Below are 25,171 nucleotides of genomic sequence, written 5' to 3' on the forward strand. Positions count from 1 at the left end.
ATTCTGAATATAATGAAAGTTACATTGTTAAGTCTAAAAAGAGCAAGTTATAAAATAATATGCACAGTGTAATCCCATTTTAAAAAATTAAAAATTAAAAAATACGATGCATATACATATATGCATTTGAAAGTTTAAAATACATATACCACACTGTTATATGTTATAATACCCAGAGGCATGGCAGTGAGAAGTATTCTTTTTCAATGAGCATATTGCTTGAATAATTCTTTAAAGCCACTAAGTAGTTACTATCATATAAAACACATGAAAATTTATTCATATTATAAAATCAAGAATATAAAAACATACCAAGTCACCTTCTGTTAGATGCATCTCCCATCACACATATATTTTCTCTGCCAGTAAAACCCAACAGATAGAAATCTAGACATCCATAATTTTTTCATTCTATTGCTCACATTCATGAATTTATTTATAGTCTATTCGAAAGAATTTTTATGTTCAACTTGTATTGGCCTTTCAGGGTAAAGAGTTTAGAAGATTTACTAAATATTGTGACAATCATCTTGGTGAACGTTATCTCTTTCGAGCTAAAATTAGGCCTAGTATTCTGGGATTCAGTGAATAAAGGTAAGATTAACCCAGACTATATGCCACTCATGATTAAAGAAATTAAAGTCATGTCCTTGTCGACTTCATTTTTTTTATGCTGAAATGACCTTTTGTTGTTTTGTTTTGTTTTTTTATAACATCTTTATTGGAGTATAATTGCTTTACAATGGTGTGTTAGTTTCTGCTTTATAACAAAGTGAATCAGTTATACATATACATATGTTCCCATATCTCTTCCCTCTTGCATCTCCCTCCCTCCCACCCTCCCTATCCCACCCCTCTAGGTGGTCACAAAGCACCGAGCTGATCTCCCTGTGCTATGCGGCTGCTTCCCACTAGCTATCTATTTTACGTTTGGTAGTGTATATATGTCCATGACACTCTCTCACTTTGTCACGGCTTACCCTTCCCCCTCCCCATATCCTCAAGTCCATTCTCTAGTAGGTCTGGGTCTTTATTCCCATCTTACCCCTAGGTTCTTCATGACCGTTTTTTTTTTTCTTAGATTCCATATATATGTGTTAGTATACAGTATTTGTTTTTCTCTTTCTCACTTCACTCTGTATGACAGACTCTAGGTCCATCCACCTCACTACAAATAACTCAATTTCGTTTCTTTTTATGGCTGAGTAATATTCCATTGTATATATGTGCCACATCTTCTTTATCCATTCATCCGATGATGGACACTTAGGTTGCTTCCATCTCCTGGCTATTGTAAATACAGCTGCAGTGAACATTTTGGTACATGACTCTTTTTGAATTATGGTTTTCTCAGGGTATATGCCCAGTAGTGGGATTGCTGGGTCATATGGTAGTTCTATTTGTAGTTTTTTAAGGAACCTCCATACCGTTCTCCATAGTGGCTGTATCAATTTACATTCCCACCAGCAGTGCAAGAGGGTTCTCTTTTCTCCACACCCTCTCCAGCATTTGTTTCTAGATTTTTTGATGATGGCCATTCTGACCAGTGTGAGATGATATCTCATTGTAGTTTTGTTTTGCATTTCTCTAATTATTAATGATGTTGAGCATTCTTTCATGTGTTTGTTGGCAATCTGTATATCTTCTTTGGAGAAATGTCTATTTGTTGTTTTGTTTTAAAGCTTGATTTCCTGTGAAGGTTCTCTGGACTTTTCCCAGTCTGATTGGATTGGTTTGTTTGTGTGTTTGTTTTCTTTTCGGATGTAGAACCCAAAATACATGCAATCTTCCAGGTCTGGAAACACCACAGTTTGCAGACACAATGATATTACACTAATTAATTCCTAACCCACTTCCTGAAAAGGCTCCACATTCTTTTGCCCTTGACCATTGCAGAACAACTGGCTTGTGAAACAGTATTCAATGAAATCAATATTCCATTTCCAAGGAACAGGTCAGTCTGTTCTCCAGAAGCACTTAAATGAGTTTTCCCTTCCACATAAAACTCTACAAGGTCTTCCTCCAGTCTTCATCCACATGGAATTAGTCTGACCAGGACTTTTACATTTGCAAAAGTGTTCCCAAAACTCACAAGCCAAGCACTGAGGAATTAGGATCCAGGCATGGAGAGCAATATGGTCTACTGCAACTCAAAGATTTTAAGTAGCTAATCAGTCTTCTTTGTCAACTCACTATGTTTGGGGGCAAAAACATTTAGTCTTGCTTCAATTAAGCCTCTTTGTTGATATAAAAATAAAGTATACGAGGAGCAAAAAGTTATTAAGTTCTCAGTAACAAGGATTTCTATTCAACTAAAGTATGTACAGGACAGAACCATGGAGAAAGTTATTCCTCAAAATCCCAGCTATCTATACCCCCATCTCACTCTCTGCACATTTAAAAAGAGTTATTGCCAGCACTTGTGTAGCTAGAGGTGGACCCATTTACATCTCTGCTTCATCATTTCCAAGGCTGAAATCGAAATAGATCAAAGGAGAACTTCTTCTAGAAACAATTGTTGTTTCTCCAATATTTTGTTAAAGAGGAATCTATGTGAAATGATTTCTGGTTGACATTTCTCTTGTTTCCACAATCTCATTAGTGGAATTAAAATGTACAAGCTCTTTTATATATTTTATGTCATATCTTTTATTTGTTTATGTTTTCTATAGTTTGCCCACCAAAAAAAATGTTTTTAAAAACAGTCATTCTGGGCTTCCCTGGTGGCACAGTGGTTGAGAATCCGCCTGCCGATGCAGGGGATGCGGGTTCATGCCCCGGTCCGGGAGGATCCCACATGCTGCGGAGCGGCTGGGCCCGTGAGCCATGGCCGCTGAGCCTGCGCGTCCGGAGCCTGTGCTCCGCAACGGGAGAGGCTACAATAGTGAGAGGCCCGCGTACCGCAAAAAAAAAAAAAAAAAAAAAAAAAAAAAATTAAAAAAAACAGTCATTCTATTTGGGACACATCGTACTTTTAAGAGCTCTAAGAAGAATAAAATTAAAATATAAATTATAACCTTGTGTAGCTCTTAATGATCATGCTTCATCCCCTTTTTTTCTGTTTCATAAGCTATGTAATTCTTAAGCATGACCATAACCTAGAGCTTTTTAGGCTTAGGTTTGATGTCAAAAATTAAATGCCTTTAATAATTAACTAAATTACTCTTGATAATTCAAGGTGAAAGATGAGGCTAAACCATAATGGAATAGAAAAATTTGGAGATAGTTAGTGGTGTGAACAAATGTGCTTGAGGGCAGCTTTATAAAATAGCCATTTATTTCCTGAAACATCACATTAGATGAACACAACAGAAATTGCTAATTTTATTTAGTTTATCATGAGTTAGTATTTTTAAGCTGAGAAAATTTTCACTAAAAAGTCTCATTTACTTCTGTTATAATTATCAGAGGCAATGGTGTTTACTAATAACGAAATCTTGTTTATGTTTGTACATGCTTTTAACTTCTTCTAACCAGCTTCTCATGAGTATGCCTTTGTGATGGATGGAGCTGGCACAATTATGCCCATTTTTTAAAAGAAACTGTGGTAGTGGGAGATAACGTAATTGTCAGAGGTTCCACTGTGAAGATCTCAGCTCATCTGTGAGAATCAAAGACATTAACGAGTTTTCCTGAAGGTAATCTTATGGAGCAAGGGAAAAATGAACTCAAGAGTATAGACCTCAAGAGTATAGACTAAACTAACGTTAAACTCTATAAAGCAAGTAAATATACCTTTAACCAAGAGTTTTTCCTCATTTTCAGACGCCCCATCCACATATCTGTCAGTAGCATTTGGGTACAAGTATGTGAAACAAAGGGCCTCAACCCTCCAGAAACAGCCAGTTTTAAACAGGTAGAATTGCTCCAGTTCTTGAGTTCATAGGTCAACAGTTTCATGGCCATTCTTTCATTCTGTTTGAATGCCTTCTCCAACACATCCAGGGCAAGCTGGCCAAACTGTCTGCAATGACACAGTGGTGAGTGGCAAAAATAAATGCAGGTGAGAGCCCCAGAAACATTAAAAACGATTAGATATGAGACTCAGAAAAGACCAAGACGAAAGAGGGAACAGTAAAATGCAGAAGCTGTTTAAAAGGGATTGCTGCTCAGGAAATGGATTGTTCTCCCTTTCTTAAAAGAACACAACTAGAGGGTTTCCACCAGGAGTGCCTGAGCTATCCATGGGGAGAAGCGAATCCACACCACAAAGCAAGCTGTGTATGGCTTGATGTGGGGCTCCCTGATAGTACCTAATAAAGAATGTTTTGACAGAAAAGATTGTTCAAAAACTGAACTAGCATTTAAGGAAAAACTGTGGAAACTCCCTCCGCCACTCCTTTTTTTTAAAAAGATTTTAGGGGGCTTCCCTGGTGGCGCAGTGGTTAAGAGTCCGCCTGCTGATGCAGGGGACACGGGTTCGTGCCCCAGTCCGGGAAGATCCCACATGCCATGGAGCGGCTGGGCCCGTGAGCCATGGCCGCTGGCTGCGTCCGGGGCCTGTGCTCCGCAATGGGAGAGGCCACGTCAGTGAGAGGCCCGCGTATCCGAGAAAAAAAAAAAAAAAAAAAAGAAAGATTTTAGGGACTTCCCTGGTGGCGCATTGGTTAAGAATCTGCCTGCCAATGCAGGCTCAAACAGGTTTGAGCCCTGGATCGGGAAGATCCCACATGCCACAGAGCAACTAAGCCCGTGCGCCACAACGACTGAGCCCGCATGACAACTACTGAAGCCTGCGCGCCTAGAGCCCGCGCACCACAACGAAGAGTAGCCCCCGCTCACGGCAACTAGAGAATGCCCGTGAACAGCAACAAACACCCAACACAGCCAATAAATAAATAAATAAATAAATTTAAAGATTTTACAAAATACACAGATGACTTAAGTAAGAAACTAGAACTGGAGACACCCCCAGGTGATCTTCTTGGAGGTTGTTTTCTCTAAAAAGTAGACACTGTCATTCTCTGGAATTTTTTAAATCAAAATGATAAATTAGTTTCTATTAACTCTAGCTTGCTTTCTTTCCCTACTACTATAATGCTTTAGTAAATCAAAAAACCAAAACATTTCTAACTTTTCTATCTTCTACCATCACTCTCTGGTAATTTAATACATAATATATTTATTTGTTTTCCTGCCTGAGCTGCACTTAAAGAACAAATTTTAATATAACTTAGTATCAAAGAGTTTGAGAGTTAGGAGGGACTTCCAAAATCATTCATTGAACATTTTATAGTTAAGAAACTAAAGTCCCGAAATCTGGTCAAGTGATTTGACAATTAGTAAAGAGCTGGACTAGGACTAGAACCCAAGTCTCCTGACTTGAATGCCACCTCTCTTCCTTTTAGTCCTTAAAATACCTCAAGACCCTTATTTATGGGAGAGTCCATGAAACACACGGCTATAAGTCCACTCATCTTACAAGTTCTAAGCTGAGGGAGATAAATGTGTCTAACTATTCTAAGAACTGTCGATGTTAATATTAGGTAAAGGGAGAACTCCTACTTTGAGTAATTTTTCAGCTCTTCTGAGGCATCATCAACCATGTTGCTCTCCTTGGCTTCCCGGGCCATTGCTCGGTAGAGTATACAAGCAATTACTGCCTTGACTGTGGCCTCCTCTCCGTGCTGCCAGAAGAACATGGCCATCTTCTGCCTTTTCATTAGCACAGCCCAAACCAGCAGGTCGTTATAAGGATAAATAAAGCCAGTAGAGTCAGGGTCATCTGATATATTTTGTTCTTCTTTTGACTTCTTCCTTGATTTATGAAGGGCTACAGACTTTTCCTGTTAGAATACAAAATAGGAATGGGTGTCCAAATACTCAAATGCATGATGTTCTACCTGACAAAACACATCGGGTATCTTAAAAATATTTTTAAATCACCAAAAAGAGATGGAAATAATAATAGAATTTTATAAATCAGAAACCAAAATTTTGGCCTTTTTTAATCCATTTCTTGTTGCATCTAATAATTCCAGGGTCCCTAGGCTGAGATACCTTAAGTGCACTTAACACAACTTAAAACACTATACCTTTGGAATAGAGCCACTAGCTATACAACAATTTTCAATTTATCAAGGAAATGGGCTGAAATAACATATTAGATAAATGATAACTATTAAAAAAAAACAAAACTCTAACCTCACCTTACAAATAGATTATCTTCCTCTTAGAAATATGGCACTAGTGTTGCCAACATTCATACAAATAGATTGGTTTTAATTTTGCTTTCCTTTATTCTGACTATATTCCCCTAGTGATGGTAATAAGTAATAATGAAATACTATTCTCTACCTGGTAAAACCACCTTTTACAGCTCATCTCAAAAACCATTCTCTAACCCCCATAGTCTTCTATATCACTTTGTATGTATCTCTCTCTCGATGCTCATCATACTGCACTGTGGTTATTACTTTGGGAGGGAGGGTGGGACCATTTCTCAGTCATAATTACATCTTCTCCAACACACCTGCATCTCAAATTCAACCAAGTGCCCAAAATACTGCCTGGCAAATAACAAGATTCAATAATTATTCTTTTTTTTTTTTAACATCTTTATTGGAGTATAATTGCTTTACAATGGTGTGTTAGTTTCTGCTTTATAACAAAGTGAATCAGCTATACATATACATACATCCCCATATCTCTTCCCTCTTGTGTCTCCCTCCCACCCTCCCTATCCCACCCCTCTAGGTGGTCATAAAGCACTGAGCTGATCTCTGTGTGCTATGCGGCTGCTTCCCACTAGCTATCTATTTTACATTTGGTAGCATATATATGTCAATGCCACTCTCTCACTTCGTCCCAGCTTATTCTTTTTAATTAAAGGAGATCATAGCAAAAATAGTAACAAGCTTCCTCTATTTCTATAAATGAAGGGAATTTATGTTCATTGATTATGACCAATGGTAATTTTATGAAGTATCTTTTCATTTTAAGAGCTATAAAAAGCAAACCTCTTTCAGCCAACATAGGAACCATTTATATGGAAACTCTTAAACAAAAGCATCCACCCCCAGAGGAAAGTGGGATTGAGGTAGTAAAGGGAGGGGGGCATAATACTGCTCACACACGCTCACATGCACACACACAGTCATAAATACATTATCATTGTCATACTGTAACATTAGGCCAAAATTATTTTTTAGAAAGCTTCAAAAGGGAAAAAAGAAGATGCAAGAGGACAGTGTCAGAGAAAAGAAAGCAGAAGGAAACAGTCACCTCCAATTAGCCTTGGGGAAAAGAGGAGGAGGGTGCAATGTTGGGCTAATGATTCTATTTTTTAGTACCATCCCATGGACTGCCTTCCTGAGTCAACATCTGGACATGGTAGAGGTAGGAACAAGGAAGGCAGCCTAAGGTGCCAGCCCCGGCAAATCATTTAGTTGCTTGTCCTGGGCGTTTGCTCACCACTGTTAGAGAACACCTGTATTATGCTTTTGACTTGTGCCATCTGTTTATAGTACCTGTAAATGATCCCTCTATTTGTATCCCCCATTCTCAAACTTTAAATGAAGAAAAGATCTCAGTCTTTAAGGACAATTTTCTTTTCAAATCTAAAATAAGTAACTGGTACCTTGACTTTGTAAGGTTGGGCAGTTCTAATGAACTGGTAATGCAGTGTGCTTTCTGCAGATTCATTTCTATTTCCTGAGCGGCATCTTCGGTGAAGAGGGGGCTGGGGAGGGCTTTGAGCAAAAGTGGTCACTTGCTGGAATATGTTATTTTATTTTTAAAATAAAACAAAAAGGGAAAAAGATGATTATAGTGGTAACAATTAACATTTTATTTCTAGACAACAATAAAACCAAATATAATATTGTGTCCTATCAAATAACCAATGGTTCTGTCTCTCATCCAAGATTAGTAATTAATTACTCCTCCAACAAGAGCTTCTCAGGATCCCCTTCTTACTAAGCACACTCTTATTTCCTAACATCTTAGAGAACGTGTCCTTTTGCTCCCTATCATATATCTGCATTCCTTTTCTCTGTGGAAATTCCATTAGAATCAATCGATGTTCTATACCTGAAACAAGTTCAGAATAGGCAATAAAGATTCACAGTTCTGATAAGAAAAAGTTCCCATTCACAAACAGCTCCAAGGTTAAGCTTCAGTTAGAAAGTTACGGAATTTTTCCAGGTGTTATATCACTACTGGAATTCCAGTGGCTAGGCCCAATAACAACATAATTAATTGCTTGGCAGCATGAAGCTTTCATCAATGAAAAACAAAAACCAACGAGAGCATTCTTAAAGGGACTGACATAAAATTTCCAATACAAACCGTATTGGGAACTTTGAACTTTATTTTACTTATTTATTAATATTTATTTATTTATTTTATTTGTACTTTATTTATTTATTTATTTTTAGTTTGTGTTTTACAGATATAAATTAGATGTAGAAGTAATGGGGTCCAACTTTTTAAAGAAACTACTCAAATTATTATCATTATTATTACTGTGATATAGAATTAATAGTATCACTAGTTATAATCATAATGACTATTAGTATTAAGCTACTCTATACCCTCTATGTACCAGGAATATGGGTTTTCCTGGGTATTCTAGGTATTATTTTATTTAATCCTTTTGATAAATTTATGAAAGGGGTATTATATTATTCCCATTTTAAAGATAAGGAAACTGACACACAGAGAGGTTAAGTTTCTCACTCGAGATTACACAGTTACTAATGAACAAAACTAAGATTCAGTCCCAGATCTCTCCGACTCCAAACCATGTATTTGTTAACTGCTACGATCTAATTTACTAGGAAACACAATAAACTCTGTACTCCTTCACTAGAAAATAATTAGAGAAATGGGCAATTTCCTACCCATTTCCAGAAAGGGCATTAGAGGAACCTGCCTAGCATGCTCCCCACTGGGCTGCACCAAGGTCACAGTCAGTCCTATACCTGCCACTGGTAATCTCATAGCAAGGCATATTTTGTTTACATGAAGGCATTGATACCTCAAGTGTATCCTTATGCCTGTGAAATGCCAATAAAGAACATTTTCTCTTTGAGAGCTAGGTTTCTTTTGTTTTGTTTTCTCATCCCTTAAAGCCAAGTTGGGTTTTCACTTCACCTCATTCTTTAAAAATAAAGGTCAAAAGTATCTTGAGGGCTTCCCTGATGGCGCAGTGGTTGAGAGTCCGCCTGCCGGTGCAGGGGACACGGGCTCGTGCTCCGGTCCGGGAAGATCCCACATGCCACGGAGCGGCTGGGCCCGTGAGCCATGGCCGCTGAGCCTGCGTGTCCGGAGCCTGTGCTCCGCAACAGGAGAGGCCACAACGGTGAGAGGCCCGTGTACCGCAAAAAAAAAAAAAAAAAAAAAAAAAAGTAGCTTGATATTCTAGACTCTTCATGTGATCTTATCCCAAAGTATCTTTCCAGTGTCATCCCTCACAACCTTCTGGCACTCGTCCAGTGACAAAGGTCTTCTTGTCACGGCAAAACCATACCATGGTGTCCACAGCACTGTGCCTTTAACTGTTCCCGCTCTTCTCTCAGCCAAAAATGCCCCAAACTACCTTTTCTAACACTTTCATTACCCCCTAATAAGAACTAGGCTCTTCAGTGTACTGATCTGTACTGGCAATTTTAAGAAACAAGCAATGTTTTCTCTGCTAATTAACTAACCAGCAACTCTAATTTTACATTCCTAGACTTTCAAAAATATGATGGAAAATAAAATACGTATAATATGTATTTTCACATGGTACATTCTGCATGCATCTTCCAATATAACCCCTAGAGACTTGTTCCAAGTTTGTCATCTCCAGGCTATGTGCTATTATGAGTTATAGATATAATCCTATTAAGCTTTCCACTTCTGTATTTTCAAAAGATAAAGAAAGATAAGGAAAGAACCGGTCATCTCTCCCTCTAACCCTTCTCACCACATACTTCTGTGTCAATACGGCACATATTATATCTTGTTTTGTACTGTGGCTAGTTATTCATAAATCTGTTTCCTCTAAAAGTTTCTAAACTCCTGATCTTTATATCCATCCCAGGCCAGCATGCCGGCACTTAGCACAGTAATTTACATGCAGCAGACATTCAATAAATGTCGATAAATAGCATGTCCATTTTGGAAGCTCTTCCCATCTAAACATCCCGAGCCATTTTTCTAAAAGTATAACTCCTAGGAATCCTTAATTTTACTAGGGTACTTTTCAATTATGCTACCTTATGTTTTCTGTAGAGGTTGCTGTAGAGGGCTCTGAAATTTTTTCTGGTATAGCTGCTGCGATATGCTCTACCAATAAGGTATTCTATCACCAGTCCAATGTCAATCAGCGTTATTCTGTAGCCTGAGAGAAGGGCATGCTGAAACAAAAACATGTAACACGTAACTGTCAGTTCTCTTTTTCTATCTCTTTTGCCATGTCACTAGAACATAACCAAATAAACTGCAAAGAGGGAGACTCACACTCTTCAGCCCTAGAACAATGCTTAAGACTCACAAATGAGTTATCACTAATAACTAAAAGAAGAACAAAAACAACTGATCACTTAATATGGCAGCTACTGATACAACCTGGTTGTTCAAATGGGAAAAAATTCTTAGCCTTAAGATGTTTTTAGTTTCATAGACATGGAATGTCTGCTTTTAAGAGCTCATTTCCTCTCTTTTTCTCTCTCATGCATATACACACTTTAGAATAAAATACATTTAAAGAGAGTACAAAAGACTGTTTTTAGCTGGAAATGACAGAACCACTACATCAAAACTATAATCACTGGAGGATATGCTGGAGGGTCCAAAAGTAACACTAAGTTAAATCTTAAGCTTCTCTATTGAAATGGCTGTAACACTTTGCACCGTGTTGACCAAATCATACACAAAACAAGAATAGGAAAGGAAGTAGAACAAATAGAAATAAGGAACATGAAGCAGCAGAGCAAAATGAGATTTCAAAATTCGAGGCTGTACCAAGACCAGCGTCATGGCTGGTTGGGGCCTGAGTAGCAGGTTTCCAAGCACATGGGCCTAGGCCAAATGAAAACTGCTCTGACCCCTTAAAGGCCACCACAGTGCCTCTTCATAAGTGTTACTTCTGAGCTGCCATTCATAGCACACTTTTAAAGGCACAGAGCGCTGAACAAGATCTTTGAAATGAGCAGATTGTGAACAATGTTCCCAAAGCTTTGAACAACAAATAAGGTTACAGATATAAATAAATGCAAATAATTTAATTTCTCTTTTTCACATTCATAATTCACTTTTTCCAAGGAACACAAATCATGCTCTCATTTTGCTGCTAGTTAAACACATATCTAACTATTTCACTCCTTTTTCTTCAGTTTATCATGACAGAATCAGAGTTTAAGGAGATAATCTAAGGAACATCATTTGACCCAACATAAATCAATGCAAGGTAAATTTACGTTGGCATGGACACTTTTGCTTACTGCTAATCTGCCAACTAAATGTCCTCCTCCAGTCCTTTTACTCCCACCAAATCAACATAATCAGAAAGCCCACACTCTCTCCATCAAGATATTAGACTTCAGAATTAAGGCAAAAAAGTCTGTTAAATTGGAAAGTTCTGGTAACTAATGGGGGATCAGAGATGATTTTAAGTCTGACTTAACTCAAAGTTCAATGAGAATACCATGAGCAAAATATTAGCAAAGGTATAGACCAGTAGGATCCATCTTGGTTCCCTAGAACAATGCTTAGTCTCACCAAGGAAGTGAGAGCCCCAGAGTTATCACTAATAGACAAAACAAGAACAAAAACAATGGAATCACATACCAGTCCTTCAATAAAGATAACAGAACCAGGAAGTTTCTCTATTTTCAGCAGGTATTATTATCATCATTGGCAATATTGTTGTATCATGTTAAGCTGAAATTCTGCTTGGAAGTTTCTATGTCTCCAATTCATGTTTTATAAGAGAAAATAATTATTAGCTAATGCCACTTACTTGGTGGGTCAAATCTTTTAAAACACAAATTACAAGAAAAAATATGAGTGTGGTTTGGTGATGAAATTGTTCGGTCACAGGTAAAGAAGGTAGGTAATTCGCTAGAAAATCCAAGTCTACATTTTACAAAGCAAAATCTGGTAACACTTCACCACAAAGCTAAGACAATACCAGAAGAAATTTGTACACCTTCATAATTAGGTTACCTGTTTTACATCTTGGACAAGATGATGCAAGAGCATATTGGTTGGTCCTTGTTTCTGTAATAAAGAACAAAAGGAAGAATTTTAATTACCTTTTAATTACCATGTGCTAGGGAGAAATAAAAAACCTTTATTTCAGAATTCATAAATAATCCAGAATACTGAAAACTTTCTTCAACATCTTTAGTAATGAAACTTAAGCCAAATTAATTCTAAGGAAGGTATTTCCCAAGAGAAGATGTGATTAGATTGAAATATTTTTCAATGCAAGATGTATATATCTAGGAAGTAAGGCCTTAATTAACTTTGTGTGGCAAGAGGCAGAAATAAATTTTAACTAATCTGTAACTAACCTTTATTATATATAAATCACACAATTACAAATTTCATCACACAATTATATTCTACCAACGAATATTTATTGAACACTTACTACATTCATTCAAGCTACTGAGGGATTCAATGAAGAATAGAAGTACTTTCTTCATAGAATTTTTACAATCTAATAGAAGAGAGTGGGACTTACACTAAAAATAACCAACAATAATGAAGATAGGTATGTTCAAAAGAGTGGCAAATAATCTGTATTATAGGGGCACTATAATATGTGAATTGGAATAATCAAGAAGATAGGACTTGAACAGGGCTTTAAAGAAAGGGTAAGATTCAAAGGCAAGGAAGGACATCTCAAGAAGGGTGCTTGGCTTAAGCAACTGGTGTCTTTACAAGGAATAAGCCAGTCTCGTTTCAATAAAAGGTTTACATAGGAAAATTGCAGGAACAAAATTTTAAGTGTCCTTAGGTTGAAATGCTTCTAATTACTCAATAAAAGCAATTTGTTCTTATTCACATCTTTGGCTTTAATTATGGTCTTACTATTCTATTTTCTTAAATTAGTTTATGCTTCTGTTCTGTATAATTAATTAAAATGGGAAACACAGAAATGACTATAGGATACAATGGATTTGGTAAGAAAGTTTCTTCTTTGGTTGAAAAGTCTGTCTCTCTATAAGTTATCTTTGTACATGAACGTTGAAGGAGACTTGATCATTCAAGATATAGTTTAAGCTAAGTGTTAAGCTAATTAATAAATAAATCTTAAGGAGGTGACTAATGAAATGTTCCAGTACTCACTGTATTATAGAGCTCTTCCAGTCGGGAGATGGTAAGAAAGCGATGGAGGTTCATGCCATATTCTATTAAGAGCTTCACGAAATCCACTCGATCCATCACCAAAGCATCTAACATTGCTTGTTCTAGCGAGCCAGGCTTCAGAGGGCAGAAATAAGTAAGAGATACAGAGAAATTAAGAAAGTAGAAATAACTAAAGAATTACATGTATTTGAACTCAAAACTATACAGACAAAATAATCATAAAATACAATCTTACTAAGAAATGTTCAGGACCTAAGTGAAGAAATAACAAATGGTAAACTGAAGGCATTAAAAGACCTCTTGAATAAATGTGTTCTTGGATGAGAAGATTGACTGTGGTAAAGATCTCAATGCTTCCCAAATTAATGTTTGAATTTAATGCAATTCTAATAAAAATCCAAGGTTTCTTTCCCTTCCTTCTTTTCCTTCTGCTTCTTTTTCTTTCTTTTTTTTTTTTTTTTTTTTGGTAACTTGGCATGTTCCCATTTAAACTATACCCGACTTCTGGGTATAATGGCAAATTAAACACACTCATCTACTTTTACTCCTACCTAAAACCCCACTAAAATTATAGTAAAGGGTTTTTTTTGTCTTTTTGTGTTTTTTTTTAAAGAAATGAATCCACAAGAACAAGGAGGTCAAGAGTGAAACATTTTAGAAGTTGAAAAGCAGATGGTCAAATGGTAATTGATTTAGCAGTCTCCAGAAAGCCAAAAAATGGAAGTCCCTAGAAATTGGAAAAAAGTCAAGAACCAAACAAAATCTATGCCACAGAATTCTGACAGCATAAATTGCTAACATTGGGACCTTCCCACTCATCTTCCCCTATTGATTTCCGTAACAATAGGAACAAGGCTTTACCTTCTAAGCAGGAGATTGGAGGATTTCTCTCTGATATTGTGATGAATACAAAAGAAAATATATGAACATGCTAACACTTCAGGTTCCCCAACAAATGGGGACAGCCAGATCACCCTACTGTGAAGCCCAAATCTACAGGCTCAGAATTTCTAATGAGCTTTCTTTCCTCCACACTTAAACAAAGAGTCCAGGACAAACAGACCAAAAAACGTCAACCACGAGGAATCAGACAATACAGGAAGAAGAAAACTTCAAAAGAACTATCATTAATAGCTTAAAAAAAACAAAAGAACATACTATATTCAGGATGCTAAGACCTAGGGTCTGTCATACAGAGTGAAGTAAGTCAGAAAGAGAAAAACAAATACCATATGCTAACGCATATATATGGAATTTAAAAACAAACGATGGTACTGATGAACCTAGTTGCAGAGCAGGAATAAAGAGGTAGACATAGAAAATGGACTTGAGGACACGGGGTGGGAGGGCGAAGCTGGGGCGAAGTGAGAGTAGCATCGACATATATACACTACCAAATGGAAAATAGTTGGCTGGTGGGAAGCAGCCGAGTAGCACAGGGAGACCAGCTTGGTGCTTTGCGATAACCTAGAGGGGTGGGATAGGGAGGGTGGGAGGGAGGCTCAAGAGGGAGGGGATATGGGGGCATGTATATGCATATGGCTGGTTCGCTTTGTTGTGCAACAGAAACTAACACAGTATTGAGAAGCAATTATACTCCAATAAAGATCTATTTAAAAAAAAGGTACATGTACACCTTCCCTATGACCCAGCAATTCACTTGTAGAGAAATAAAAACATATGTCCACAAAAAGAAAATAAATAAATAAAAATTAAAAAATAAAAAGACAACAAATTTGCTCTCAGGAATTAATAATATGCTACCAGAAACAAAAAGCTACATACAAGGCGTGAAAAATTAAACTTGAGGAAATCTACCAAAGAAAAGATATAGAAGATAAGAGGAAAAGATAAGATTAGAGGAACAGTCCATAGGTCTAACATTTAAATGGGAAAATTCCTGAATGAGAGCAGAGAAAACAGGGGAGGAAACTCCCCAGAAAGGAAACACATGATTGCCAAGTTGAAAGCAAGTGCCCAGTGTAATGGATATAAAGACTCCTAACGACGCACATCATTGTGAAATCTCAGAACACTGGAACAAGAGAAGATTTTTTTAAACTCCCGGAGAAGAAAGAAATGGTCATAAACAAAGGATCAGAAAACAGAACGATTTTTACTTCTCAACAGTACTGCTGGGTGCTGGAAGCTAAGCATTCAAAATTCTCTAGGAAAATTAGTTCCATCTTGAATTAAAATATATCCAAACATATAAGGCCTCAAAATTTTTATCTCCCATACTCCCTTTCTCAGGAAGTTACTGCAAGATACACATCATCAAATAAAGGAGTAAACCAAGAAAGAGGAAAACAGGGGATACAGAAAACAGGCGTTCTAACAAAGGAGGGAATCTCCAAGATGATGAAGGATGACAGCTCAGCACCACGAATAGCAGGCAACCAGTCCAGATTGCAGCAGGGAGGGCACAGACAGAAATGTTAAGAGCTCTCCAAAATTAATCAGAAAACAGCAATATGACTTATTATTTAGAAATATGGAAATTTATAAATGTCAGAACAGTCCAAAAATGTCAAAAGTGCTTGGCTCTAGTGATTAGCAGGGCAGGGAACTACTGTCTTTTTGGTAGCTTTTTAGTACCATTTGATGTTTTAAACAATGTGCACAAATTAGTTCAACCCCAAACTAATAAACCTATGGTCTGGTCACAACTGTAATTTTTTAAAAATGAAATGTTAACGTTGATTAGCATTAACACTAAGAGTAATCTTTCTTCTTCCTGCTTTTCTCTGTTTTCACTCATTCCTATTGTGAGCATGCATTACACTTTAATGCAAAAAAAAATAAGATAAACTTTAAGTTTTGAATAACAATATAAAAATCTGCCCATTCAAAAAGTAAATTAAAAATCCTTCCATCTGTCTTTCCCCCAACTTCCTTTGTCAGCTTCAATTAGGCTGCAGAGCCAGAGGAAAAAATGTTTTCAGGGAGGCAAAGTAGATGAGAGAAATGTCTTAGCAATGGTGTGTACCCAGCATCAGAGATGCCACCCTACCCCCACATCCATCCCCAAAGCAACCTATCTCTCCTCCAATTCTCTCTTTTGTCCCTCCCTTACAAACCAACACACGACACAGGTCTTCCAAATAACTTCATTTTCATTATACCTTCCAATGTTGTCCATAAATTAGGATATGTTTCTTGGCAATGTCCATCCTGTCCCAAGCCATTGCCAGATTTAATTGTTCTGATGCTGATAAATTTGTGCCTAGGGTAAAAGAAAGGAATCACATATTCTGTTTACGATATCAACATAAAAAGCACAAAGTGCCACAGAATGTGAAAAGAGGGAAGGAGGAACAATTGTAACCTTATTTAGACACTCACCCTTTAGCAGAGCTGTTAGGATTGCTAAATCAAGGTCCTGTGACTCCTCAGAATCAGCATCAAAAATGGTAATCTGTAACAGTTGAAAAACAGAAAGCCATACATTTTGGGGACTAGCAAAGAAATGCTTTCAAAAGTACCCACAAGATTTGCTCTTGAGCTAATGAATTAAGTGAAACATTCATCATTAATGTCAAAAATCACACAGAGTTAAAAAAATTCTTTTTTTTTTTTTTTTTCTAATAAGAGAGAAAACTTTTAAGTAGGGTAATGGTGAATTGTACACATTCAGGGGATTAAAAAAAACTGAAAAATTCCAAGTATCTTAGAGGAAACATGCATGAAAGAACATTACTACATTAATTTACTATTCACATGCTATAATGGAAAGAAACTCAGTGTCAATTCCTCATGTAAAGAAAACCATTCCTCATTTTGAAAGAATACGAAATGAGATCCTTCTGTTCACCTAGCTTTAGAAACTAAGACTTTTGCTTTTTAATGAGAAATGAATCCTCAAGGATTTGTCATAAAATAAGTGAGGCAATTACAATGCACCCAGTGAGCAAGTACAATGGACAGTGAAGAAAGCCTTCACAACATCAAAGCCTCCAGTGCATCCTGGCATGTGACTGATTTTTTTAAGATAAATAAGGACATTATTTATGATTATAAAAGGTCTTCTCCTGTTAAGGAATGTATCTCAATCTTTGCAGATGAAAATATATAGTAAAGGGACCTGTTCAACAAAAAAGAGCCAAGATTGCCAAGTTCTAGCCCCAGATATGCCACTAACTAGTCAGTCTTGGGTAAATATCTTAAAACCACTGCATCTCAGGTTCCTCACCCACAAGATGAGAGGAACCCACTAAATAATCTCTAAGGTCTCATAAAGATAGAATTCTTCTACAATTCACGCTAATAGCCCCTCTACCTAACAGCACCCCCCATGTGCCTGAATAAAATCAACGCTCAACTGTGCAGGAGTTGAGAACCTTTCTGTAACATGTGAACCCTTAGCTGCCTTCTCTAGTTCCCTCTTGATTATTACACCGCTCCTTGGTTACTCTCCTTGATGACAGAAGGAGACAAATATAAGGGTGATCCCTTTAATATATCCTTTTCTTAAACTACTGACTGTTGTGGGGAACATAACATGTAGTAGACCATGCACAAGATTTCAACTCTGAGCTCCAGTTTTAGTTCTACTATTTCATAACTGCATGACTCTGGGCAAATCACTTAAATTCTCTTGGCTTCAGCTTCGTTATCTCTGAAACTGAAATAAACAATCACTGCCATATTGAACTCACTCATGGGGCTATTTCACATGAAAAAATATATTGGAAAGCACACTGTTAATTGTAGACATGGTTGTTATTTTCGTTGTTACTAGGTCAACCAAAATCCCAAAGGGTTTTTCACATCTGTTTAGCCATGCTTAGTCTAGACTGAACTTGTTCAATTGGTTTTTTGAGGGAAGGTGCTTTAATATTACCAAAATCTTGTATGATTTGGTCCAGCCTTCAAATTCTGGAAAGATCACTATGATATGACATATCTGCATATTTAATGTAACTGTCAGCTATATACTATCCAAATCACTGATAAAAATTTTGATCAAAGTACCCTAAAACACTAAAATCTTTTCCTGAATCTATATTATGTTCATAGTCCAAAGTTCGTGGCCTCTATTTTCCATCTGAGAGTTTATTCACATATTTCCATTGTCCAGTGCATCCCCAATGATCTCCTATAGGACATACTGAGGATACTGTGATAGAGTCATCTAAGCCAGCAGACTTGAGTTTATTTAAGACATGGAGCTGTTCCTTTACCCTCTGAAAATATTTACATGTAATTTTCACTAAATTCAATCACTTTTCTGTAATACTGTTATATTGTCTAAGTGCTTTTTCCCAGGTACGGTCAGGAATATGAAGCATGGTTGGAGGGCGGGAGGAAACAAGAAGTCACGTTTACTCAACTTAAAGGTCAAGTTCTGTAGAGCTATATATAATCAAGTAAGAAATGAAAAAAAAATTGTGAAAATAAATATCACAATTGTTGAACATTAGCATTTTTTAAGTCAGTTGAGTCATCAACCCATCATACTCACAGAATCCCTGTGCACCATACACTCCATCAGAATTTGAAAAAGGTGCTTGGACTGCTTAAGACTAAAGTTGAAAGTGTTCTGAATCATGCAGATGATTTCCTCCTTCACTTGAGGACGCAGGGTCCTGGGAGAGAGAAATGGTCGTGACTTGACACAGTGCAGAGAAGGGGACAAGCCAGAAACATCAGTACAAGTACAACATCCCTGAGTCTGTCCCATGTGATGGAGAAGGTTTCTAAGGACAGTACTGCCAAGAGATAAATGAATGGGAAGGAAAGTGAAGCAGCAGCACCAGGAGAAGGCTGAATTGAAAGAGAGAATGGACTCATCTGCCATGCTCCTGGGAAGAATGCACTTGGGGCAGGGTTCTCGAGCTGATAGATTTCCAAGGGGCTGTGAATCTCCAGAAATTACGGGCATAATATTCTTAAAGAATCTGACACTGCAAAACGAAAGAGAGAGGTGTAATAGAAGAGGAAGGGGGTACGGGGTGGAAGCAGGGCTGAAAGGGGAGAGAAACTATAAGAGAAGAGTTGTCAGAGAGAAATAATAAGCAGTGAATGAATATTTATTAAGTAAATGAGTGGGGTCCACCTTTCAGTTTGTACGCACTGTATTTACTCACCTGGCAGAAATATCACGCTTTTGAAATTTGAAGAATCACAATGTGTATAGGGATGGATAGAGAAAAACTACCATCTTGTTTAAAAAGGAGAAAGAGTTAAAACTTCAACTAAGTACAACATATGCAACAAAAATGTCAGGATGTTGATTTCCCCAATTTCTGCTATTTTTACTAACAGCAATTGAATTTAAAGGTGATCTGGGGCCACAGTGGTCTCCTCCCTCACTCCCCCTGGAAATCCTTTTTTCCTAAGCTCAGACAGGGCTCAAGGTCCTTGTTAGAGGCCGGACATTCTTCAGCTAAGCTAATAGCAACTTGCATCACTGGAGGGCATTTTGGTGTTGCTTAATAAATACAAAAACCACTGAAAAATGAATTCCAGTCTCAACCTCTGTCCTCTAAGATATCCAGAGAATTCCAGTCTCTGTCCTCTAAGGATATCCGGCCTACATGAAAGCAGAAATTAAAGAACTAAAATGGAAGAATAAAGAGCATACTTTCAGAAATGAAGACTCAACAACTCACCCTTCATCTGCAAAGTGTTTGTGGGTGAAGGCCAGGATGTCGGCAGCCCTGCCTGTGCCTTCACACACCACCACTGGATCTTTGTCTTTCACAATCTCCCACACTGAGAGGATGACATTGGGACCACCTTCCACCACCAGCCCCACCACGGGCACTCCTTGTCTTGAGCCTATTTCAGATGACAAACAATATCAAATTGTTACAAAGGAACCCCATCAGCAATTCTGATTACCAGACACAAGTCTTTCAATTACCACATACATTTGTTACTTGCACTAGCCATTCTCTCTTCTTTGACTCAGGCTTGCTTAGTTCAAGGTCAAGCCAGAAGCTTGGACTTTAAATAAAAGTAACACAAATATGGTGAGAGCATCTTCTCCCAGTTAAAAAGTTACCTAAAGGCTTTTGGTAATTAAAAAATAATAATAAGTAGTAGTCTTCAAGAAACTAACTTTTTATCTTGGAAATTTTCCAACATATCTAAAAGAAAACAGAATGATATAATGGATCCCAATGTGTCCATCACTCATCTCCAAAAATGATCAAACTTTTGCCAGTTCAATCAACTTTGAATAGTGGTTATTTCTAAGAACAAGATGGGATGGGTAAACCTCAAAGACTTTTATATTTCAATTTATTCCATTTTTCACTATTTGGCTTTCTTATAAGACTACATATTACTTTATTAAAGTGAGGAAGACAAAAAAAGGAAAGACCATGGAGTCATTCTTTTTAAAAAGATATTAAGTGAACAAAGTTACAGAATGATATGCCCAGTATGATCCTATTTAAAATCCTATTTAAAAATTTAAAACCACATATATGGGTATATATTTTATATATACATATGCACATATCTATAACATGTTACATAAATAACCAGAAAACTCTGGAAGGATATATATCAAATTATTAATAGTAAAGAAGAGGGGAGGATTTGGGGAAATGTTGACTGTTTATTCTATAGATTTATTACTTGATTTAATTTTTACACCACATGTGTATTGATATATTTAAATCAATTTTTTTTTTTTCCCAAGAGAAGGAGAATTGGCAGGCAACACCATGCTCACACCTGAGCGACAGAGGACTTTACTCTGGGCCCCATGTTCTACAGCGCCCTCCTCTGGCCATGTCCTTCCCCTCACAGTGAGGAGTCTATAGGGTCAAGGTCCAAGGAAAGCCTGTGCTCCCTCTCCTACTTATTAGATTGCCCAGGACCCCAAAATTCTTGCTTCCAGGGGCTGCTTGAACCTCTGCCCCAGGAATATACTTGTCAAAGTCAGAGGCAGCTTTGGGGAGTAGAAGAGAAGTGGATAGAGCTTGGACATATAGGCTGGGGTGTCCAGTTGACAACGTGTGTGAAGACTGGCCATCGTGAGATTGAGCCAAAGGTGGGAAGAGAAGCAGAGAGTGACCTGTAGGCCAGGGGCCAAGGTGCTAGTTCTGTTTCATCTCCACGTTCTGGCTCAGTACTCCAAAAAATCCAGGACTCTGACCTCAAACCTGGCCTTCCTGCTACATGTACAAAAGTAAAAGGATTGAACATTACTCTCTTGTTGTTTTTGCTGGTTAGCTTGATTTAAAGCTTTTAAATATTTAAACAAATAGTATGTGGGCTTCCATGTGTAACCTTTGTCCTGACTCCACAAATGTTAAGGGTGGGCCTCTTAGCAGGCACCCAAATATCTCATTCAGTCTATTTAATGGCTTTGACATTATACCTCTTTCCTTTTCCACATATCTCCACTTCCTTATTATTTTCTCCCTATCACTAAAAATCAGACGTAAGATACACCAATTGATAGTCATAGGGTTCTTTTAACAACATTGTCCTATAAAAGCCAAAAGAAATGGTGACGATGGTTTATTAAGGCATAAAAGTAATAGAAGAAAATTTAGATGAAAATGTCACTAATTATAGAATTATTGAAACGGATGGAAAAAAAAATTTTTAAGAGAATCTCATATCCTATATAATGATATACTATGCAGTCATTAAATATGTGCTCAATTATGCTTACTGATATGGAAATACATCCATGTTTAGTGGAAGAGGAGGGAAGGCTACAAAAGATATTATATGATCCCAGTGTTCATTTTTAAATGTTGCTCTGTGTGTACATAGAAAATTTCTGAAAGCATACAGGTGAAAAAGTTAACAATGGTTATTTTTTATAGTAAGATTACAGAAAGCTATCCCTTCCTTCTCTTCTGTGTTTTCTTTCTTTATCTGAATATGAGAGTATGTAACACTTTTATCATCAGAAAAAGAAATCAGTAAGGGTATTCTGCAGGAGAGGGGAAAATAATTCAATTTCTGTTAGATACATCTTTTTTAAAGCAATAACTAATCCTCACAAAAGTAAATATAAATATATTTATGATTGTTTTCTACAAAAAGGATCTTACTGATGCTACTAATTAAATTTGTTTTTAAAAAATCGTGAAGTTCTTTGCTGACAAATCTCATGAGAGAGCTGCCTCTACTCCTGGCTCCCAGTTTAGGCAGGAATACAACATTACAGCTCCAATGAAAGGCTCTTAGAATAGGCATCCCAGGAGAGGGCTCTCTTCTCCATTAAGACTTGGATTATGAAGACATACAGAGCTGATCCTATTCTTTCCATCCTCAGAGGCTTACAGAACAGGAACTGACATTGGCCACATTTCAAAGGGATTTCTACAGCAACTTTATGAAGTCATCCTTTTTTTTTTCTTATTTTTGGTAAGTGCTTTCTGCGAACATCAAGGATTTGCCAGGGACTCCAAGAAGCCCGGTTGAAAAGAAATGAAAGAAATCAAAAAAATATTTAATTATTGTCATTCCATCCAAGTAAATCCATTTATAACCGCATCAAAGACAAACACAAATATGGCAGAAAGCCTCCCTAGTGAGCACAGGAGGTATGAAGATCAGCTTTGATATGTAAGAATTTTGGGCTTGGTGGGATCTGTTTTCATTTGTCTTTCCTTTCTCTCTTTTATTCTTCCTTTCTTCTTTCCTTCCTTCCTCCCTTCCTTCTTTCTTTCCTTCTTGTGTGTGTGCATGCATGCGTGTGTGTATGTGTGTGCGCGTGTGTAAGTGGTTTATTGTTTTTGCTGCTTTCCTGTCAGTTCTCCATAGAATAATAAATATTACCAATCTACTGAAATTGACTCTACATTCTCTCTCCATGGACAGCAAAACTCTCCAAATAAATCCTAAATTTTAAGGACTTTGAAAGTAGAAATATAGAATGGCATATGGCGATATGCAAGCTCGGGGCTCTTTTCATTCATCAGGGCTGTTTTCACAAATGGAGAATCAGCAGGAAATAAGAAAGACTAAGAAAGACTTTGCTCTCCTGGGACACACATCGTAGTGCTGCACAGAATCCCTGAGCACAGGTGGTGAGCCCAGGTCATCAGAGGCAACAGGACATTTCAGAGCCCTGCAGGGCCCTCGCTTCAGGGATTCTCCTTCAGGGCAATCTCTGACCTGCCCTCCTTCTCCGCTTCTCTGTGGGTCTCCCTCCCCACTAGCCACCCCCACCCTGTAGAGGGCCACATACCTGCTCCTCTCTCCCCCTTCCTGACCTAAATGAGCCTCCAAACTTCATTCACACTAAGCTCTAAATGACTGGCAACAATTCCCAGAGTCCCTCTTCTACCCCCACCCCAACCAGCAGACGACCCCCTGTACCAAAGGAGAATAAAAGGAAAGAAAGAAACACATTTGTTGAGAACCTGTTATGTACCCAATACTATTCTGAGCACACCTAACATATTTTATCTTCTCTAATTCTCAAAACAAAAGTTACAGGTAGACAGTTTCTTCTGTCTTGTATTAAGAGAACAATTTGACAGTCGTTAATTTCATTGCCCAAGGTCACAGGCAGTAAATAGGGCTTTGATCCATCTGACCTCACTACATCTGCTGCTTCAGGGAATCTGGGCCAAAAACTCAAAGGATGTTCAGCATTTTCCAGCCCAAAGTCAAAGGTTTGAAGAAGACCGAGCCTCCTGAGAATCTTCCTATTCCCTGGCATGTCCACTTAAAGGGCAGGAGTAGTCTGTGGAAGAGTTAACTCACCAAAAGAGGCAGGGGCCACCTTCTGCTGCCCTGGAGACAGAGTCTCCATTTCTCCAGGCAGCATCCAGCCCTCTTCCTCCCTTTAAGGATTCCCACCTCTCCACCCAAGGACACTCACTGATTTTGCCCCCGACTCCTCCTCCTTAGCCACTACCAAAGCACCACTGCCAGCATGTCACAACAAACCTTCAAAGGTCCCTATTTCTAAAAGTCCTGATTTCAACCCCTTCCCTGACTGAAGCCGCCACACCCACATAGAAATATCTTCCCTGACTATCCAGGCTCATAGCCCGCTCTTCTCAGGCTAGTCTCTTCTTGGCTTTTCAGCCATCCACATTCCCAAATCAATTCTTTCTCTACTTTTTCCCTCTATCCATCCAAGCCTAAGGACTCCCAGAGACTCTGCTAAAGTCTCCACTCTGACACCTCCCCTCTGCTGTCCCGCAAGATCCCTTCCTCTCTTCTGACTGTCACCCACAATTTCATACCCTGCTTTCTTCTCACTGAGGGTTCACAGGTGTTAACTTAAGGCATGGGCCACCTTGGACCTCTCTACCCTGTACAGATGGCAATGGAGCACCTTGCTCCACAGCAAGGCCCCCAGCCAGGACCTGCTGGTTGAGCCCCTGTGGTACTCACGGCTGTGTATTTTCTGCAGAGAGAGGTACTTTTCCAGGTTCCTCCTGAGCTTCATCTCATTGCCATACTTGCCCACGGTGCCATCATCGGACAGGATGAAGTGGGAGTGCATGCAGTTGAGTGTGGTGAGTTTGCTGAGGGGGTTGCCCAGAGTCTGGTACAGGCACACCACCTGCGAGACAGTGAGGACAAGAGACGGACAGAGCTTGAGATCCTTGCCGGGCCGACTGCTCCAAAGGCCTGTTTATGTACTACAGAGTTCCTGTCCAGGTCAAAAAGTAGTACTTGCTACCAAGAGCAGTGCTTCTCAAGCTATCTGCAGTGAAGAATCAATTTGAGTTTTCTTATTTCTTATTTTTTTATGGACAGATAGGTAGTCCCCTAACGCATGACTAGTATGTGACTTGTACTACATGAGACTCACAAGTTCAACAACACTCACACACACAGCAAGATAAGCATGCTTACCATATGCTTGGATGTCACAGCACCGTCACCTAGCTAAAAATGGTTCCATATATTTATTTTCAATTTCTGA

At 38.1% G+C, this 25,171-nt stretch overlaps 1 protein-coding gene across 2 annotated transcripts in view; it reads right to left on the bottom strand.

Annotated features, from left to right (window-relative positions):
- Positions 1 to 25,171, bottom strand: part of TRPM6 (transient receptor potential cation channel subfamily M member 6) — a gene marked incomplete at its 5' end in the record, with an annotated part of 139,279 nt that overhangs the window by 63,650 nt on the left and 50,458 nt on the right. For both annotated transcript variants that reach the window (XM_079706381.1, XM_079706380.1), the window contains 11 exons: positions 3,736 to 3,964; positions 5,506 to 5,786; positions 7,580 to 7,714; positions 10,203 to 10,343; positions 12,154 to 12,207; positions 13,285 to 13,419; positions 16,431 to 16,531; positions 16,651 to 16,723; positions 18,770 to 18,893; positions 19,920 to 20,088; positions 24,634 to 24,805. In XM_079706381.1, the coding sequence (XP_079562507.1) occupies positions 3,736 to 3,964; positions 5,506 to 5,786; positions 7,580 to 7,714; positions 10,203 to 10,343; positions 12,154 to 12,207; positions 13,285 to 13,419; positions 16,431 to 16,531; positions 16,651 to 16,723; positions 18,770 to 18,893; positions 19,920 to 20,088; positions 24,634 to 24,805 (1,614 nt within the window). The remainder of the gene's footprint in view (positions 1 to 3,735; positions 3,965 to 5,505; positions 5,787 to 7,579; positions 7,715 to 10,202; positions 10,344 to 12,153; positions 12,208 to 13,284; positions 13,420 to 16,430; positions 16,532 to 16,650; positions 16,724 to 18,769; positions 18,894 to 19,919; positions 20,089 to 24,633; positions 24,806 to 25,171) is intronic.

The sequence above is a fragment of the Hyperoodon ampullatus genome (assembly GCF_949752795.1).
Source record: "Hyperoodon ampullatus genome assembly, chromosome: 6".
In the NCBI taxonomy this organism is placed as follows: Eukaryota; Metazoa; Chordata; class Mammalia; order Artiodactyla; family Ziphiidae; genus Hyperoodon; species Hyperoodon ampullatus.